This window comes from Saccopteryx leptura, chromosome X, assembly GCF_036850995.1.
Source record: "Saccopteryx leptura isolate mSacLep1 chromosome X, mSacLep1_pri_phased_curated, whole genome shotgun sequence".
Taxonomy (NCBI): Eukaryota; Metazoa; Chordata; class Mammalia; order Chiroptera; family Emballonuridae; genus Saccopteryx; species Saccopteryx leptura.
In genome coordinates this window covers 97,204,723-97,224,993 of record NC_089516.1, presented here as the reverse complement: position 1 = coordinate 97,224,993, position 20,271 = coordinate 97,204,723, and the positions used below count along the sequence as shown (strand labels likewise).

Below are 20,271 nucleotides of genomic sequence, written 5' to 3'. Positions count from 1 at the left end.
TGGCCAGGAATCAAACCCGGGACTCCTGCACGCCAGGCCGACGCTCTACCACTGAGCCAACCGACCAGGGCCTATGATCAGTCATCTTTGCTATTACTATTGTAATTGTTTTGGGTGCCACAAACCACACCCATATAAGATGGTGAATTTAATTGATAAGTGTTCTGACTGCTCTACCAACTGGCTGGCCTTTTCCTCTCCAACAGCTTCACTATTCCCTGAGATACAGCAATATTGAAATTAGGCCAATTAATAACCCCACAATGACCTCTAAATATTTAAGTAAAAGAAAGAATTGCATGCTTTTCACTCTAAATAAAAAGCTAGACATTATTAAGCTTAGTGAGAAAGGGATGTTGCAAGTCAAGTTAGGCCAAAAGCTAGGCCTTTTGCACTAAGTGGTTAGTCAACTTGTGAAAGTGGAAAAGTTCTTGAAGGAAATTAAAAGTGCTATACCTGGCCCTGGCTGGTTGGCTCAGCGGTAGAGCGTCGGCCTGGCGTGTGGGGGACCCGGGTTCGATTCCCGGCCAGGGCACATAGGAGAAGCGCCCATTTGCTTCTCCACCCCGCCCCCCTCCTTCCTCTCTGTCTCTTCCCCTCCCGCAGCCAAGGCTCCATTGGAGCCAAGATGGCCCGGGCGCTGGGGATGGCTCCTTGGCCTCTGCCCCAGGCGCTAGAGTGGCTCTGGTTGCGGCAGAGCAACGCCCCAGAGGGGCAGAGCATCGCTCCCTAGTGGGCAGAGCGTCACCCCTGGTGGGCGGGCCGGGCGGATCCCGGTTGGGCGCATGCGGGAGTTTGTCTGACTGTCTCTCCCCGTTTCCAGCTTAACAAGAAAAAAAGAAAAAAAAAAGAAAATTAAAAAAAAGTGCTATACCTATAAACACACAAATAATGAGAAAGAAAAACAACCATATTGCTGATACAGAGAAAATGTTAGTGGTCTGGGTAGATGATCAAATCAGCCACAGTATTCCTTTAAGCAAAAGTCTAATCCAGAGTAAGGCCCAAACTCTCTTCAATTTTATGAAGCTTGCGAGAGGTAAGAAATCTGCAGAAGCTTGAAGCTAGCAGAGGTTGGTTCATGAAGTTCAGGTTAAGAAGCCTTGTCCATAACATAAAAGTTCAGGGTATAGTAGCAAGTGCTAATGTAGAAGCTGCAGCAAGTTTTCTAGAAAATCTAGATAATTAATGAAGGTAGCTACACTGAACAGATTTTCAATGTAGACAAAACATCCTTAGATTAAAAGTAGATGCCAGTCTGAATTTCTTGTTGGGGCTAACAAAGTCACTTGTTGGGGTGACTTTATGTTGACACCAATGCTCCTTTACTATTCCAAAAATCCTAGGGCTCTTAAGAATGATCCTAAATCTACTCGACCTGTGCTCTATAAAGGGAACAACAAAGCCTGGAGGACAGCACGTTTGTTTACAACATAGTTTACTGAATATTTTAAGCTCATTATTGAGATCTACTGTTGAGACAAAGAAGATGCCTTTCAAAATATTGCCACTCATGACAATGCAGATGGTCATCCAAGAGCTCTGATGGAGATAAACGCTGAGAATATTGTTGTTTTCATGACTACTGACACAAGATCTATTCTGCATCAAGGAGTAAATTCAACTCTCAAGTCTTATCGTTTAAGAAATACAATTTGTAAGGCTCCAGCTGCCATAGATGGTGATTCCTCTGATAGATATGGGCAAAATAAAATAAAAACCTTCTATAGAGGATTGACCATTCTAGACATCACTAAAAACATTTGTGATTCATGGAAAGGAGTCAAAATATCAACATTAACTAGAACCTGGAAGAAGTTGATTCCAACCCTCACAGATGACTTTGAGGAGTTCAAGACTTCAGTGGAGGAAGTAACAGCAGATGTGGTAGAAATAACAGGAGAATTAGAATTAGAAGTAGAGCATGAAGATTTGACTAAATTATTACAACCTCAGGATAAACTTTAACAGATGAGCAGTTGCTTCTCATGGATGAACCATGAACGAGGAAAGTATAGTTTCTTAAGATAGATTCTACTCCTGGTGAAGATGCCATGAAGATTGTTGAAACAACAGCACAGGATTTAGAATATGACATAAACTTAGTTAGCAAAGCAGCAGCAGGGTTTGAGATAATTGACTCCAAATTTGGAAGAAGTTCTACTGTGGGTAGAATGCTATCAAGGAGCATCTAATGCTACAAAGAAATCATTCCTGAAAGGAAAAGTCAATTGATGTGGCAAACTTCACTGTTATTTTATTTTAAGAAATTGTCACAGCCACCCCAATCTTCAGCAACTACTACTTTGATCAGTCAGTAGCTATCAATATTGGGGCAAGACCTCTCACCAGAAAAAAAAGATTATAACTTAGATGGTTAAGGCTCAGATGATAGCATATTTTATCAGTAAAGTATTTTTAAATTAAGGTATATATACAATTAAAATAATAATGATTATTATTTTAATATATTTATAAATATAATAAACATTATTATTAAAATAATAATTATTATTATTTTTAAAGTTACCCCAATAAAATCAAGGGATATATATTTTTTAAGATGTAACACTATTGCATACTTAATAGACTACAGTGTGGTGTAAACATAACTTTTATATGCACTGAGAAACCAATAAATTCAACTGACTTGCTTTATTGCAATATTCACTTTTGAGGATTGTCTGGAACCAAACCCAAAATATTGCTGAGGCATTTCTGCAGTGGAACATATAGGTTACCTCCCCCTGAACCGACTGATCAATCTGAATATCAGTAAGTGTTGAATACTATGTACCTTCTAATGTGATGCAATAGGAAGCATACGTACAGCTCCATTTATGAGCATTCCTGGTTTAAAAACTTGTACTGGAATCGAATGAAGCCTTTAGAGTCAACTTCTGATTTATATTTACACTTATTCCTCTAACAAGAAGAGCAAACTAAGTGACAACACAAAGACACGAGCAGACAAATGAGAATGTAGACATTCAACAGTACAAGTGACTTAGTTTCTTCAACAACTCAATAGCATGAAAAAACTAGAAAGACTGCTTTAGAGTAGATCGAAAACACATAACCAAGTACAATGTGTACATCTTATTTGGATCTAGATTTAAACAAACCAAATGTAAAAAGAAAATACTTTTGAGATAATTGAGGAAATCAAAATATGGACTGCACATTAGAGGACATCAAATAATTGTTATAAATTTTGTTTAGTGTGAAAGTGGCAATGTCATTATGTTCTCAAGAAAATTTCCATAGTTTCAGATGACTGAAGTGTATAAGGTAAAATGACAGGATATTTGAGATTTGCTCTAAAATAAAAAAGAAAAGAATATGTAACGCAGGTTTGGTAAAGTCCTGATAACTTTTGAATCTGAGTAATAAGTATTTGGAGATTTGCTATATCATTATATCATTCTTTGTACTTTTGTGTATTAAAAAAAAAATTAAAGATCCCTCCCCAAAAAAAGGCATATGCAAAGGATTCAAGGGGGGTTGGGAAATGATGCTCAAAGCTATAAACAGGCACTTAAAGAAATATATATATGTAATAAATGTTTGAGAAAATATTTAGTTTTTTGCTTTTTGGGGTTTGTTGTTGTTGTTGTTTTCCGAGGTGAGAAGCCGGGAGGCAGGCAGACAGACAGACTCCCGCACGCACCTGACTGGGATCCACCTGGCATGCCCACCAGGGGGCGATGTTTTGCCCATCTGGGATGTTGATCCCTTGGGACTGGAGCCATTCTAACACCTGAGGTGGAGACCATGGAGCCGTCCTCAGTACCCAGGCCAGCTTTGCTCCAATGGAGCCTTGGCTGCAGGAAAGGAAGAGAGAGATAGAGAGAAAAGAGAGAGGGAGGGGTGGAGAAGTAGAAGGGTGCCTCTCCTGTGTGCCCTGACCGGGATTCGAACCAGGGACTTCCACACACCAAACCAACACTCTACCACTAAGCCAACCAGGCAGGGCAGAAGATATTTAGTTTTATTGGTAGTTGAAGAAATTCAAATTAAAACAATAATAGAGACACCAGTTTTGTTCAAAACATTGGCAAAAAAAAAAAAGAAAGAAGGAGGAGGAGGAGGAGGAGGGGGGAGGGAAAGGGGAAGAGGAAGGAGAAGGAGGGTGAGGGGGATGGGGAGGGGGAGGGGGAGGGGGATGAGGAGAAGAAAAGATTGCCCAGATCAGATCAGGAACATTTAGTTCTGACTGTCTCTGGGAGAATAAATCACCTCCCAATATTTAGTAAGTATTTATTAAGAGTAAACATGATATTAGACACGGCAATATTCTGGAGAAATAACAGTACCAAAAATTAATGGTCTGTACATGAGGATGTCTGAAGTGGCACTTTTTGTATTATCGAAAAAAATGTTGAAAACAACCTGAATTATCATAGAGCAGGGGTCCCCAAACTTTTTACACAGGGGGCCAGTTCACTGTCCCTCAGACCATTGGAGGGCCAGACTATAAAAAAAACCTATGAACAAATCCCTATGCACACTGCACATATCTTATTTTAAAGTAAGAAAACAAAACGGGAACAAATACAATATTTAAAATAAAGAACAAGTAAATTTAAATCAACAAACTGACCAGTATTTCAATGGGAACTATGGGCCTGCTTATGGCTAATGAGATGGTGGTGCCCCTTCCGGAAGTGCGGTGGGGCCAGATAAATGGCCTCTGGGGGCCGCATGTGGCCCGCGGGCCGTAGTTTGGGGACCCCTGTCATAGAGGAACGGTCAAATTATGGTTCACCCATACTAGGGAAAGTTATATTGTTTAATAAACTTTTTTCCAGTAATCAAATAGTGTATGTTTCACAGTACAAAATTTAGAAAGTACACATAATGAAAAAAAAAATTCAATTCCAGACGGGGAGAGGTCGGTCATCTTGGAATATATCATTTCAAGTTTTCTCAGGGGTGTGTGTGTGTGTGTGTGTGTGTGTGAGAGAGAGAGAGAGAGAGAGAGAATTCACATGCATATATATGTATACTTGTTTTTCCAATACTTGTTTTTCAAATTTAAAAGGTATCAAGTTACACAGTATGTTGTAACCTCTTGTTTCCTGCATTTCCTCATGAATATTTTCCACATCAATATTCACTTTGTAACAACTAATCCCTACGTTGGGGTATTTAAGTACATTCCATTTACTCTTTTATAAACAACTACCCCCAGCCTTGCAAAACTTTAAAGATGATTTGTCAATTGCCTTCTAAAAAGTTCTGGGTGTTTCCGGAGACACTTAAGCCCGAGTAGTCAGAATGCTTTCCCACCAGGCCAGCCTGCTATCTACCCAGATAGCACAACTGCGGTCTTTAGAACTTGTAAGACTTGCCTTATCCTGCCCGTTAGTCATGCAGCCTAACTGGGATTCTGTTCCAGAAATCCCTACACCCTCTCCCTCTCCTCCCCTCATTCCCGCCCCTCCCCACGTACTCCCCCCTCCCGCTCCCCACGCACCCCCCCCCCCCGCGCTTTCCCGCTCGGTTGCCTGGCCTATGGCAAACGCCAAGAATTAATTAGGGGCGGGGATCAAGGAGCGGCTGTCAGGAGGTCGCCATATTTCTGTACGGCCCGAAGGACACCCGGCAGTCGGTGGGTCGGCAGAGGTGCTAACAGGGCGGGGCCGCCGCTCAGCTCTGCCGGCCTCACCCCTCCCGCCCAGGACAGGTGGCTGGAGCGCGCCCCGCCCCCGCCAGCTGCGGGTGGGAGCGAGGGAGGGCGGGCCTGGGACAGCCGCCGCCAGCTGCGAGTGCGAGAGAGTGAGCTCCAGCCCGGGACGGCCGGGCGAGTAGTTTGGAGACAGCAACCGAGTATCGTGGCGGCCAAAAAAATGCTCCTGTACCGAGGGGCCCCCGCGGGCCCTGGCGCGCCGGGCAGCGGGCTGGCCCGCCCTGGCGGCGGCCCGCAGGCGTTTGGGATCCGCCTGAGCACGGTAGGTCGGAGACCCGAGGGGGCGGACGCGCGCGCGGGCCCCGGGGCTGCGGGGGTCGCGCGGGGAGGGCCCGGCGGGCTGAGGCCTCACTTGGGACGGGACCTTCTCTCGCCCTCAGATGAGCCCCCGCTATCTACAGAGCAACTCCAGCAGCCACACGCGACCCTTCAGTGCCATCGCGGAGCTGCTAGGTGAGTGGCGAGGGCGGGCCTGGCCGCGATCGCCCGAGGCAGTGGTGCCAGCGTGGTGCCGCGGATCCGAGCGGAATGTGTGGAGCCGCGGGTGGGGGGGGGCTGGGACTGGGCTGGGGGCGTCGGGACTGGCCCCCGCTCCGCAGGCGGAGGAGGGGTCAGCTCTTTAGCCAGGGACAAGGTTCCGCGTATAGAGCTGAAGAAACAAGATGTGTCCGAAGAGTTAGGACTCCTGTGCGGTTTTTCTCTCTGGCTCGTGATGTTCCAGGCATTTTCGGGTAGTTTAGTTTCTAAGCAAAAGGAGATGGGGTCCCAAGGCAGCTGGGCTCCACAGGGACTGGCTACCGGCGAAAAGCTCCAAGTTAGCAAAGGGGCATTGTAGTGGACCCAGCAGGATCATGAGGAAAAGTCTGGAAAAAGGAGTTCTTTAACTTTGGGGACCAGAGAATCTGGGAATGATGGGACATCCCTTAAGAGATGACACGAGTGCATTTGGCTCCCTGCGACTGCGGAGGGCCGGGTCCGTGGTCCACGAGCGCCCTCACACCGCTGGAATGAACACTGAGCACTTAACCTCTGTTCCACCGATGTTTGCTTTTAAAGCGTTTTCAGTTGATCTCTTGAAGCCAAGTCCACCAGCTTTTGCAGTAGTATGCTAAATACTGTGTAGAAAGCAAAGAAGAAAAGCATTCTTGGACAAGATACAGCAGCATACAAAGCACACTGTAAAATTTTTCAAAAACTTAAAGGAGAGAGAAATATTTACAGGACAAGGTAGCACAAGAAAAATTTTGAAAATGGTTTCAGAGCTTCCCAAATGAGCCCCAGTTCCTACTTAAGCAATCGCTGGGGTCATGCAGTGTGCGTTGTCTTGGGCAAGAAGTCAGTGGGCAGCAGAAGGAGAGGGTCAGGAGAGTTGTTTGGAAGGCTGACAGGGAACTTTCATGATTAGTTTGACCATAAAGCAGAATGCTTACAATGTGTATGACTGTCCATTAGAAAGTGCAGGGGAAAAGTGACGTTGATAGGTTTTGAATCCTAGAGAACAGGGACCAAATCTTTAAAGTTTTGTACAATGCCTTGAGTGAAACTGCACAGGGAATGAGATCTGTGTGCATGTAGCTAAAACAGAGAAACAGAGGGAAAAGTAAAATTTTACTTAGTGGGAATGAGGACAAATGTGTTTTTCTGCTCAGGTCAGCACACGGTGAAGCTGTGAAAAGCCATATGTACCTACTGTGGACTGAACTTTATGAGTGATTTTTAATTCTGTATACATAGGACTTTTGTCTGAAGCATTAACCTAAGCCTGGCCTAACATGTCTTATATGAGTACAAGTTTTTATGAGTATTACACATGCACACATGTCTGCACACATACATACAAATCCACAATTTTTATTTTTATTCAGAAATTAAATTTAACAGGGTGACATTGATCGATAAGAGTACATAGGTTTCAGATAAGCATCTCTATGGTATTTGAACTGTTGATTGCACTGTGTGCCCATCACCCAAAGTCAACTCATTTTCCGTCACCATATATTTGTCCCCCTACTTCCCTTCCTTCCACCTCCCCCCCCCCGTAACTACTTTAGTTTTATCTCCCACTTATGTGTGTAATCATACAGTTCTTAGCTTTTTCTGATTATTTCACTCAGTATTTTGTTCTCAGGGTCCATCCATGCTGTCATAAATGGCAATGTCTTCATTTTTTTTTTTTTTACAGTGACAGAGAGAGAATCAGAGAGTGGGATAGATAGGGACAGATAGACAGGAACGGAGAAAGATAAGAAGCATCAATCATTAGTTTTTTGTTGTGACACCTTAATTGTTCATTGATTGCTTTCTCATATGTGGCTTGACCGTGGGGCTGCAGCAGACCGAGTAACCCCTTGCTTGAGCCAGCGACCTTGGGCCCAAGCTGGTGAGCTTTGCTCAAACCAGATGAGCCCGTGCTCAAGTTGGCAACCTCAGGATCTCGAACCTGGGTCTTCTGCATCCCAGTCCGATGCTCTATACATTGCGCCACCGCCTGGTCAGGCAATATGTCTTCATTTCTTATGGCTGAGCAGTATTCCATTGTATATATATATACTATATCTTCTTTGTCCAATCCTCTATCGAAGGATACTTTGGTTGTTTCCATGTCTTGGCCACTATGAATAATACTGTGATGAACATAGGGGTGCATGTGTCTTTGTATACTAGTGTTTTCAAGTTTTTTGGGTAGATACCCAGTAAAGAGATTGCTGGGTCATATAATAATTATATTCTTAATTTTTTGAGATACCATCATACTGACTTCCATAATGGCTGTAACAGTTTACATTCCTACCAGCAGTGAATGAAGGTTCTTTTTCTCCACAGCCTCTCCAGTTCTTGTTATTACCTGTCTTGTTGATAACAGCCAATCTAACAGGTGTGAGGTGGTATACCTCATTGTAGTCTTGATTTGCATTTCACTAATAGGTAGCAAAGCTGAGCATCTTTTTATATATCTGTTGGCCATTTGTATGTGTTTTTGGGAGAAGTGTCTGTTCAGGTCCTCTTCCCATTTTTTAAATTGGATTGCTTGCTTGTTTGTTGCTGATCTTTGTGAGTTCTTTATATATTTTAGATATTAACCCCTTATCAGAGCTGTGGTTTGTAAATATCATCTCCCATTGGTTGGCTTCCCTTTTGTTTTATTGTTGGTTTCTTTTTCCCTGCAGAAGATTTTTAGTTTAATATAATTCCATTCATTTATTTTTTGCCTTTACTTCCCTTGCCTTTGGGGTTAAAATTTGACAAAGGCCAAGGTCCATAAGATTAGCACCTCTGTTTTCTTCTATGTAATTTATTGTTTCAGATCTTATATTTAGGGTCTTTGACCCATTTTGAAATAATTTTTGTCCAGGGGGACAAACTGTAATCAAGTTTCATTTTATTTGCATGGGGCTTTTCACTTTTCCCAGCACCATTTGTTGAAGAGGCTTTCTTTTCTCCAACGTGTGTTTTTGGCTCCTTTGTCAAAGATTATTTGTCCATATATATGTGGTTTTATTTCTGGGCTCTCCATTCTGTTCCATAAATTCCACAGATTTTTAAAACCAAATCACAGCTATTTGTGGTCATATTAATAATAGGGAAAAGGGAGAGCAAAGTGTTAACTGTTCATCCAAAACTCTCATTGTAGATTTTCCTTCCAACAGTTTTGTCCTCCACTTGTACATTAATTTTCTAGTGAATCATTCATTCAATAAATATTTATTGAGTACTCACTGTGGGCAAGGCCACCATTGTAGGTAAAAAAAATTTACTCTTCTAGTAAGGGAGATGAAATATGTACAGAAGGTTTATGCTTTATACAACAACAAAATAAAAGTGATGAATCAGTAGAGATATATACAACGAGTGCTATGGGGAGTTCAGAGGAGAGAGGGATGACTTCCAGCTTACCAGGAAGAAGAGGGTTTGGAAAAGCCTTGTAGACATGACATTTGAGCTGAGATTTGAAGGATTGGGACATGTGGATATGGGTGTGGGGAGGGGAGAGCATTCCAGGGGAAAGTAACAACTGCATGAACAAAGGCATGAAGAATACTGAGTAGTTGAATTTAATTAGAGCATGAAGTTCACAAGTAGACAAAACTCTAGGTCCTTAGAGAGCTTACAAAGAGCTTTCACAAATATATTTTTAATTTACCCTTTGAAGTAAATATTATTATTATTATTATTATTATTATTATTACTACTACTCTCATCCCACAGATAAGGATGCTGAGGCTCAGAGTTTTTAATTGACTTTTCCAAGGTTCCATATCTAGTAAGTGGCAGATCCAGGATTCAAACACAGGTCTTTTTTATGACAAGTGCCAAGTAGAGCTCGTTAGAAAGGCCCACTGAGACCAGGATGTGACAGGGAGGCTTGGATATTTGGCCTTTTAGTCCTAAATTTTCTGAGTAGGGAATGTCATCATCAGAGCTGTGCTTCAGGAAAATTTATCTTGCATCAGTGTATTAGATGGATTGGAGAAGAGAGCGACATGGCTTTAAAAGACTGGTGAAGAGATGATCACAATTATTCAGATGAGGGAGAATAAACTCTGTAAACTAAGAAAATGACAATGGGAATAGAAATAGCAAGATGTGAGAAGGCCTAGGGATGTATAGTGTCAGAGAGAGAGGGATAAAAAACGGCTGTTGGATTTCAAACTTGTGGTCATTTGAATGCTAACACTATGGGTGGGTGTGTGTGTGTGTGTGTGTGTGTGTGTGTGTAAAGAGGGTTGGGCAAAAGTCGATTTACAGTTCATATGGAAAATAATACAATAATGAATAAATAATAATACAAGAATAAACTCTGTGTTTCACATATTCACAACTGTAAACCTACTTTTGCCCCACCGTGTGTGTGTGTGTGTGTGTGTGTGTGTGTGTGTATGGAACAGAAGAAGGATAGCTTGTGTCAGGAGATGATGACCTAATTTTATTATTTATTTTATTTTATTTTTTTCATTTTTCCGAAGCTGGAAACAGGGAGGCAGTCAGACAGACTCCCGCATGCGCCCGACTGGGATCCACCTGGCATGCCCACCAGGGGGCGATATTCTGCCCCTCTGGGGCGTCGCTCTGCTGCATCCAGAGCCACTCTAGCGCCTGAGGCAGAGGCCACAGAGCCATCCCCAGCGCCCGGGCCATCTCCGCTCCAATGGAGCCTTGGCTGCGGGAGGGGAAGAGAGAGACAGAGAGGAAGGAGAAGGGGAGGGGTGGAGAAGCAGATGGGTGCTTCTCCTGTGTGCCCTGGCCGGGAATTGAACCTGGGACTCCCACAGGCCAGGCCGATGCTCCTCCGCTGAGCCAACCGGCCAAGGCCAATGACCTAATTTTAAACAATATGTTTGGATACTTGCAGGATGTCTGTAGGGCAGCAGCTTGGCCCTGTTGAACTTGCAGGAATCCACATAGGCCATCCTTCTGGGACAGGAGCAGATGGGAGACTTGTGAAGCGCTACCTCAAAGCCATCTCCCCAGAGGGATAAATGGTGATGGAAGGAGATTTGATTTGTCATGGTACAATACAATATACAGTTGATATATTATCGAACTATAAACTTAAGACTTACATAATTTTATTAATCAATGTCACCCCAGTAAATTCAATTAAAAATCCAGAAAGGCCATCTCCCCGCTCTCCAACCTGTCTCTCCAGGTAGGCTGTCATGGGACAATTTCTCATTGCCCTCAGGGTTCTGATGAGGAATGAGGCTTCAGATACAATACTTTTTTAGAAGATCAGGTATTGGATGGACAAGATTAAGGAATAAGATAGCTTCCCTGCAATCTGGTTTTTCATGCTCTAGACTAAGTGATGGGTCAGGAGAGGTAGGTATAGGGTCCTCCCACTAAGGGTTAGGATGAGGCAGGTTAGATATGAGTCCTTGGGATCTCATAGAACATGAGATTGTGTGGGTCAGGTCAGGGGAGAAGGACATCTCAAGACCTGCTAGTGCAGCTCTTGCATAAGTAGAGGGTGAGGGGAGAAGAATAGGAATTTTCTCATTGTCTTTCCTGTTCATAAGGCTGGGTGGGTTAGGTCACAGGAGAATCTAGATATAGACTCCCTGGGATCTGGCAGCATCCATTTTTGGAAGGTCAAGCGGCAAGAGGTAGGATTGAAATCAGCTGCCATATTGGTGCTTTATTATAAATTCATTTGTTGAATCTGATCTTGTTATTGTTATCATTTCATTTGTTGAGGCCAAGTGAAAGGCCACTTAAAACTGAAAGCAAATGCAAAGCTAATCTTACTGGTGTGGGTGCCTCGCTGATCTCTTCCCTGCTGCTCCAGCTGACCCAGGCCTCTTGCATGCCCCCTCCCCCCTCTACTCCACCAGCTTCCAGCCAAGGAGATAAAATATCTAGCTGCTCCTGGCAGCTACCTTGTAACTCCTGAAGTGCCTGTATTGGAAATCCTTTGATGTGTTCCTGTAAAGAAGCACGTAGTAAAATTTGGGCAAATTTTGCAGTAAGGAGGAAAAAAGTAGAAGTGATTTTATGAGAGACCTGTGAGCGGATTCATTGAATGTACTGTTGTATGAACACAGAATAAGAACTGATGTGTGTTGCATGTTTGAATTGCGAATGTTCATAAAGTGTTAGAAAAATTTTCTCTGTGTGCAAACTTTTCAAAGTAGACATGATGTCCTGTTGTTGGTTGACAAGTTAAAGGTGTCGTTCTTAATGGCCCTGGCTTCCTGCCAGCGGGAATGACTGATAGGTCCTAAAACAATTCAAGGCCTACTTCCCAAGTGGTTTCTTGAAACAGTAGAGGCAGCTTCAAAATGCTGAATTTTTCTGTCAGTTAAAGAAAAAAAAAAAAACGGTGCTGCCTCATATACAAAGTAAAACATGTATTTCTGATAAAACCGCTCTTGCATGTCAAACTTACAATTCTTGCCAAAGTTGGCCCACTTGATCTGCAACATAGCACAGGGTTTTAGACCTACCTAGTCCTTACAGATTGACTCCATCAGAGCTCTTAACCCCCTTCCAGGACTACTGGTGATGCCTTGTGGCTGTTACACGTTTTTTCAGGTTATAATCAGTGACAGTTTTATCACTGATTCTGGCAACATCATTGTGGTCCTTGAAATTATTCTGTGTCTTGTTTTAGTTGATGGACATTCCACATATCCAAGTGGCTATAACCGATACTGTTAATTGTCTTGTAAAAATTGATATTTTGAATATGTATAATAGTTCTGTTACTTGCAAAAGATGTTCCTACTGGAGAAATGCCACAGTTTGAACAGTGGTAATGGGATCAGTATACAACCAGCCCCCCATTGGATCTCTCAGCCCAGCCATGTGGTATCAGTAAAGCAGTGTGGAATGCCACGGAACAGGAAAAAGGTAGAAGAAAAGGTCTCGGTCTTGATTAGAGAGCCAGTAGAGACAGGAGTGCTTAAAAACCTACCCAACAGACTGTACAGACTGCTCTCCCACTTGGGCCATTGAGTCCTAACGAGACAGTGGCACCACATGTGTCAGTGACTGACAATTATGCAAAGTGGCACCTGTGGCAAAAAGAAGTGGCCACTAGACAAAGGTACCCCTGGCATTGTGGACATGGTGCATATGTTAGCATATAACTATATTTGATATCTTTGGAGTCTTAAATAACCTATTTTAAAGACTCATTTCAGGAGGAATTGTGAAACTTTTTCTTTCTTTCTTTCTTTTTTTTTCTGAAGCTGGAAACGGGGAGAGACAGTCAGACAGACTCCCGCATGCGCCCGACCGGGATCCACCCGGCACGCCCACCAGGGGGTGATGCTCTGCCCCTCTGGGGCGTCGCTCTGTTGCGACCAGAGCCACTCTAGCGCCTGGGGCAGAGGCCAAGGAGCCATCCCCAGCGCCGGGGCCATCTTTGCTCCAGTGGAGCCTCGGCTGCGGGAGGGGAAGAGAGAGACAGAGAGGAAGGAGAGGGGGAGGGGTGAAGAAGCAGATGGGTGCTTCTCCTGTGTTCCCTGGCCGGGAATCGAACCCGGGACTTCTGCACGACAGGCCGACGCTCTACCACTGAGCCAAACAGCCAGGGCCGTGAAACTTTTTCTATATACTTTTTCTACTTTAATTCTATGTTCTCCATTTAATGAGGGTTGGACAGCGTTGCCTTTAAGACTATTAGAATATCCCAGCAGAATCAGTCTTTCTCTCTAAGCAAGCTTGCTACCATCACTGGGATCTAGGCAGGCAATGAAATGTTTTCATTTTAACCTCTAACTCTTTCAATACCTCTTAGGCTGTAAGCAAGGATGGTGATAATAATATCTGTGTTCTTTAACAGAGGAGGTGATATAAAAAAGTAGAAAATAAATTTTTCACAAGTAAATTGTAATGTGTGTAATATGCCTCTGTTTGTACCCAAACTGGGATTTAGCTCTTCTCCATAGCCCCCTTTTACGGTGTGAGTTCATGAGTAGTAAAGTGGCTAAAAGACAAGAAATAATAAGATGAAAATAGACCAAAATGCTTTGTACATAGGAAGAGTTCTTTTTTCCCACAGAACCTGAAGATTGAAGGGAGAAAAGCAGATTGCTGATCAGACATTAGATGAAATAAAAATCAGCCTATAACCCCATCTGCCTTCATATCTGTTGTTCCCTATAACCTAGTATGTGCACTACCATTAATGTTTCCTGCTTACCTTCTGGGACATCCACATGAAGGGAATAAAGGATATTATCTATGTCTTAGGGGGCACTGAACTAGAGATTTTAATAAAATATTAGAAAAAGAGATCTAATATCACAGATTTCTACGTTTTGCAGATAACGCTGTAGATCCAGATGTATCCGCCAGGACTGTCTTTATAGATGTTGAGGAGGTCAAGAATAAATCTTGTTTGACCTTTACTGATGATGGATGTGGAATGACACCTCATAAATTACACCGAATGCTCAGGTAAAAATGTCTTCATTTTTTGTCTCTTGTCTTGAATTCGTGAACTCTAGTTAAGGCGTATTGATTTTCTTTAATATTTTACTTTCCCTTTATTCATTCAACAAACCCTTATTGAGCATCTATTATGTGCTAGGGCACTGGTTATGAAATAGGCAGTGTTTTTGCCCTCACAGAATGTACAGTCTGGCTGGCAATTCAGACTATTAGGCGATAATCATAATAAAAATTAAGTATAACGATAGGAAAGTGTAACTCAGTCTGATGCAGGAGGTCAGCAAAAGTGTTGCAGAGGAAGTGATATTTAAGCTGAGATCTAAGGTCTAAGGGTGAATAATGGAATTTAACAAGGTAAAGGAACAGGGGACCAGGCATGACAATTCAGGCAAAGAGAAGAACAAGTGTAAAGACCATCACTGGACTGAGACCTCCAAATTATATTAACCTATATTCACTCTTAAGTGGGAAGTATTGGAATGGAAATGATCTTTGGATTAAAAATATGAATACCTGGGTAAAATCAAGATCCATGAAAGATAAATAGAAGGTGTTTATATACATAATCTTTAAAGTTTTACATAGGACTCTTGGGTCATGTAGTGTGTGAAGCATAAATAACAATGAAGGGATTCTATGGAGGAGGGAAAGGACCTCAAACTGTAGATACAGAAAACATTCCTCTAGTTGTAGTTTTCTTTGAGGGTATTCTAATTCTGTAACCCTGTTTATAGGGAAATCCCTTTGATCCATCAGAGAAAAGAAATGAAATTTAGACAAAAGCCATTATAAAAGTGGTTATGTTTTACCACTCAGCAGTCTGTGTACCTTGCGTCGCAAACCCGCATAATTAGAAGAATATTTGGGGACAGCGTTTAGAAGTGAGATAAGAATGTGGCCAGTATTTTAATGAAGTTATAGAGCTGGCCCTATTTTTCAACTTACAGCATCACTTTTATCTCAAGTAAATTTTTATATTAAGATATATGCAATTTTATATGGAGTGGAACCCAAATATATGTTTAATTCTGTACTAGTTTTTTTTCCCCCCTTAATCACTTATCTTCTTACTGACTCCTTCATGCCACACCTAATCCCAGTGACATGGGTATCAAATAGTGGGCTCAGCAGATATTGTGACCGCTTCCCATTTTGTCTGTGGAACTACATCTGTGAGAGCTGGTGCTTATAGTTGTAAGGCAGGAGGAGGAAAGAGGATGGCTTCAAATTAATTCAAACAATTTTTGTTCCCGATTCATTCAACACATTTTATTGATCGCCATGTGAAAGTCACTGGAGATAAAGAGGTGAATCAGACAGACGTGATCCTTGCTCTCAAGGGGCTGAGAGTTTAGTTAGAAATATATAATATAAAAGGATTGACTAGTGGTGGATACAACTAAATAGGCTATCCCACTGAGTGGTAACTGCTGTGAAGGAAGAGTACAGTTCCAGGAGAGCATGTAATGGAGTGATCTGCCCTAATCTATTGAATCCAAAAAGGCTACCCTGAAGAAATGACATTTGAGTTGAAATATGAAGGACGTGTGTTGTTCATTTAAAATTTCATTTTTTTCCCCAAGGAATAAAATAGCTAAACAGACAGAAACCTCTTTAGCCATAGAATTTTTTGGCGTTACCATGCCAAATATGTTTCCCACTAATGGGATCTGGGAAATTGTTTCTCATATTAAAAAAAATTAATTTTAGAGAATTTTTAATGAGTCCTAGATTATGCATGGTATATATGCTGGATTTTATTTCTGATTGTATCTTTTTTATTTAGAAATTATATTTAATGGGGTGACATTGATCAATAAGAGTACATAGGTTTCAGGTGAACAGTACCATAGCATTTGAACTGTTGATTGTGTCTTAAAACAAAGTTGAATCTGTTATTTAGAAGACATCATTTAATCCAATCCTAACTTTTAACCGCTAGCAGAGTTGAGCAGCGGAAGCGTGCTGGGCCCATAATCCAATCCTAACTTTTAACCATTTATCACAATTTCTTTTTTAAATAATTGAACTTTAGAGGTAGCTTTGAAAATTATTAAGTATATTAATTTTTCCTTTGTTGGTTTGGGGGCATATTACTTTTATATTTGGAAACATAATAGAGGTAGTTATGCAGGATTATTAAGCCTACAGAAATTCTATTTGATCTATAATATTTCTTATAATCCTATCCACACTTTCCAGCTCTTTATGCTAATCTTCCTATTTTCGGGCTAATAAAATACTTATGTAATTGAAGCAACAACTTCTCCCATCAGTACAGAATCCCATGAAAATCAAATTAAAAAGGGAAAGTATCCTTAAATTTCTTTAAGGTCCACAGTTAATTCTCTTTCGTTTCTGTGGTTAGTATGTGAACTGGCTAGTCTATATATTCAGCTGCCTTGTTCAGCAAGGTGGAAACCCTCTTTTTTCAGAGGTCAAGGATTGAAAGCAGCCACAGATCCATAGATAGAAGGCATCTGCTACCTCTGCTCAGTACATTTCCTAGTAAGTCCTTTCTGAAACAACTACCAGAGAATAGCGGTGTGCTTAGCAGTCTCTCGTTTTTTATACTGCATATTATATCACCAATATATCTAGGAAACAGCAGTGCCCCCACCTTGTATGTCCATGAATTTGTTAAGGTTTGTTTCATTGGTCAGAGTCCCACTTTAAATTTACCTCTCTAGATTTTAGAATCTTGATATTTTAATTAAGTCAAGAACAAGCTGCCGTCTTCCTGGTTTACTGTTACCTCTTAGACAAGAAGATAGAACAGGACTTAGTAAAGAGAAACCACTTCCTAAGCCAAGCTACCTCTGGGAAAAATGAAAGAGCTATAACGAACTGTATAAAGCAATTCTATTATTTCTGGGAAGGCTTTTACATTGGGTAGTTATTTGATTAGTATCTGGCATCCATTCTACAATTTCCAGTTAAATAGAATACCTAGCATGGAACTAGAAAGTGGAATAAAAGAACACACAGGAAGAAGCAAGTGTAACAAAATGCTACCCGAAGCTTCCAAATTCTGTCTTCTCATTATTCTTAGCCTTTTTCATTTCTGGTCTGGCTTTGCTCTGCTACTTATTTCTCAACCTTGTATAATCATTTGGTCTTCTCAAACTAAGGAACACATCAGGGTTTATGCTCACAAAGGAGAAAAGAGAAGAGATGGCAGAAAAGGCAGGAATGGCTAGGAACTTCAGAGAGTAATATAGTCTCTCGATTTTCACCACTTTGCCTGGACCACGTAATTGAAGCTTTTGTAACATTAGAGAACCTTTAAGTTCAGATAACTGTGTAGATTCATTTCAAGTGAGAGGCTACTGTTTATGAAGAGCCCTGAGTTTTAGACCTGAAGTCTACGATATTAGACCTGAAGTAGAGCTAGAGGACAGCACATGCCAATTCTCAGAGTGACTTCCAGAGTTAGTTTAAAATTCAAGTTTAAATACTACTTTATTATATATTGTGCATACAGTACATAATTTAATCCTTAGAATGACCACATCTTTTCTAGTCAGTTTTTTTCAAAAGAGGAATTGGACAGCCTGAAACTTAGCAACTTCTGTAAGTTTAATTCCTGGAACACTAAGGCCCTCAGACAGCAGAAATAGAACACTCCTTTGGGATTTTCAAAGGAACTACTATCCTAGAAACTTCTTTTCTCTGTCATTAGATTTATTTGTAGGATGCACAAAACTCTTGCAAATTGTGTACTCTAGAAGGACTTAATGGTGTTATTGTATAACACTTTGAAATAGAAAATTGAAAGGTGGTACTTCTTCTCAGGGAATAAACACAAACCACGGCCTTTAGGAAGTGGAAACCAGGCAACTCAACCCTGTGCAAAAGTGTAAGAGCCAAGGCCACGCTGCTCCGACATGGCACGTAGAGTGTCTATTTTATTGATGTTGGAGAGGAGTCTAATCTGTATTATATGAAACCTTTCTTTAGACTGTAAATCACAAGAGCAAGAATCGTGCCTCTTTTATTGACAGGTTTGTCTTCAGTATTTAGCACAAAGCATGGCACATAAGTAGCTACTTAATAAGTATTTATTGAATGAATAGCAGTGTACAACATTGTAAATTTAGTCAGTCTGAAGAGAAACAGTCCTTAAAATTAGTTTTATTTGTGGTGAGGGAAGATTAATCATTTTCTAGATTTCATATCTTCAGTTTTCTTGGTTCTATTATTTTGTTGCATGTTTGAGTAGAGAATATATGAAAGGGAAAGGATCTGGTTCCCAGAGTAAGCTGATCATAAGGGGCTCGAGATTGTTGAAGTGACTCAGTGAAATACCCTTAATAGAACAAGAAAGACTTTATACTGCAGCTGTTTGCTTGATATTCAGAGACAGAACTACCTATTTTTATCCCCTGGCCACATTCCAATGAACTGTCCCAGCATATGGAACAGAGGGTAAGAATTGGAAGTGTTATCTTTTGAATGAATAGTTGAAATTGTTAAGATATATAAACTCTGACTGTCAGAGGTTTCCAGAAGGTGAAATAACCAGGTTAGGAGATACCTAGTCTGGTCCTTCTGACCAATGCTGCTATCTGGTACTTTTGTTACCCTCTATACAGTGTACTCTGAGATAACCACTCTTTTTTACCCTACCCTAACCTTACTATTAGCAATGAGAGCCATTTTCTCTAAAAAAAAAGAAAACTACCTATGGCCTTCTCCAGCTATCTTTGTTAGTGAAGAGAGGCCTCCGTTCCATTTTTAAAGTGTGACTAATTTTCTGGAAGTGTTTATGTATACACAAACCACACAGGAAAATCAGTCCCATTACCCCATAGTAATTTTCTATGTTTTTAACTATAGTTTTGCCCAGAAATATCTAAAGAAAATAAAAGTGACTTTTTACAAGTGTTATTCATTGCCTGTCACCTATCTTAGGATGCTTTTTACCTCTCTGGTTTCTTTTTTCCTGATTCCTTTTTTCTTGTATAATTACAGCTTTGGCTTTACAGATAAAGTAATAAAGAAGAGCCAATGTCCCATCGGGGTCTTTGGTAATGGTTTCAAGTCAGGCTCCATGCGGCTAGGAAAGGACGCTCTTGTCTTCACCAAGAATGGGGGTACCCTCACTGTTGGACTCCTATCACAGACCTACCTGGAATGTGTACAGGCCCAGGCAGTTATTGTACCAATTGTTCCATTCAACCAGCAAAACAATATCCTTTCTGGAAATGGAGAATTTTGGTTAAAAATTAGTCTACTTTGGTATTTTAATGGAAGCCTATTTCTTGAAGTCAACTCTAGCTATCAATTCAACTGTCTTAAATTTAACTTGAATTTTTTTCTAGTAAACGTTTTAAAAGAATGATTGGACCCTTGACAGAAGCTGAGAAATGTTTTTGTTGTATGGAAAATTTCATTTTTATGTGATTTGATCTCTATCTCCCCCCCACCACCACTCCCTCATTATTTTTCCCCTAAGGGTAGCTAAATTTGTATCATACTTTTAGAAACATTCTATTCATCAGCTTATCTGATGGCAGAATCACTTATTTCCCCATTCCTGGACAAGCTATTATTTCTGGTAGATACCAAGTCATCTTGACCCAACCAGTGTAGCAGTAAAGTTTGAACTCATTGCTTCCAAAGAGTCTAAAAATTTAGCCTTTGATCTATTTCCTAAATATAAGACTCTTTATTTACAT

The 20,271-nt window shown here is 41.1% G+C and overlaps 1 protein-coding gene, 1 non-coding gene and 1 pseudogene across 3 annotated transcripts in view; 2 read left to right on the top strand and 1 right to left on the bottom strand.

Annotated features, from left to right (window-relative positions):
- Positions 1-263: 263 nt before the first annotated feature.
- LOC136385429 (tigger transposable element-derived protein 1-like) lies at positions 264-2,321 on the top strand (annotated as a pseudogene).
- Positions 2,322-5,600: 3,279 nt separating this feature from the next.
- The window catches only part of MORC4 (MORC family CW-type zinc finger 4), a 62,853-nt gene continuing 48,182 nt past the window's right edge, over positions 5,601-20,271 (top strand). For both annotated transcript variants that reach the window (XM_066356725.1, XM_066356724.1), the window contains exons 1-4: positions 5,601-5,954; positions 6,073-6,145; positions 14,464-14,596; positions 19,565-19,782. In XM_066356725.1, coding sequence (XP_066212822.1) covers positions 5,853-5,954; positions 6,073-6,145; positions 14,464-14,596; positions 19,565-19,782 — 526 coding nt within the window. In that variant the 5' untranslated portion in view covers positions 5,601-5,852. The remainder of the gene's footprint in view (positions 5,955-6,072; positions 6,146-14,463; positions 14,597-19,564; positions 19,783-20,271) is intronic.
- On the bottom strand, positions 13,654-13,731 carry TRNAD-GUC (transfer RNA aspartic acid (anticodon GUC)). The gene has a single exon. It is a non-coding gene; the product is annotated as a tRNA-Asp (tRNA).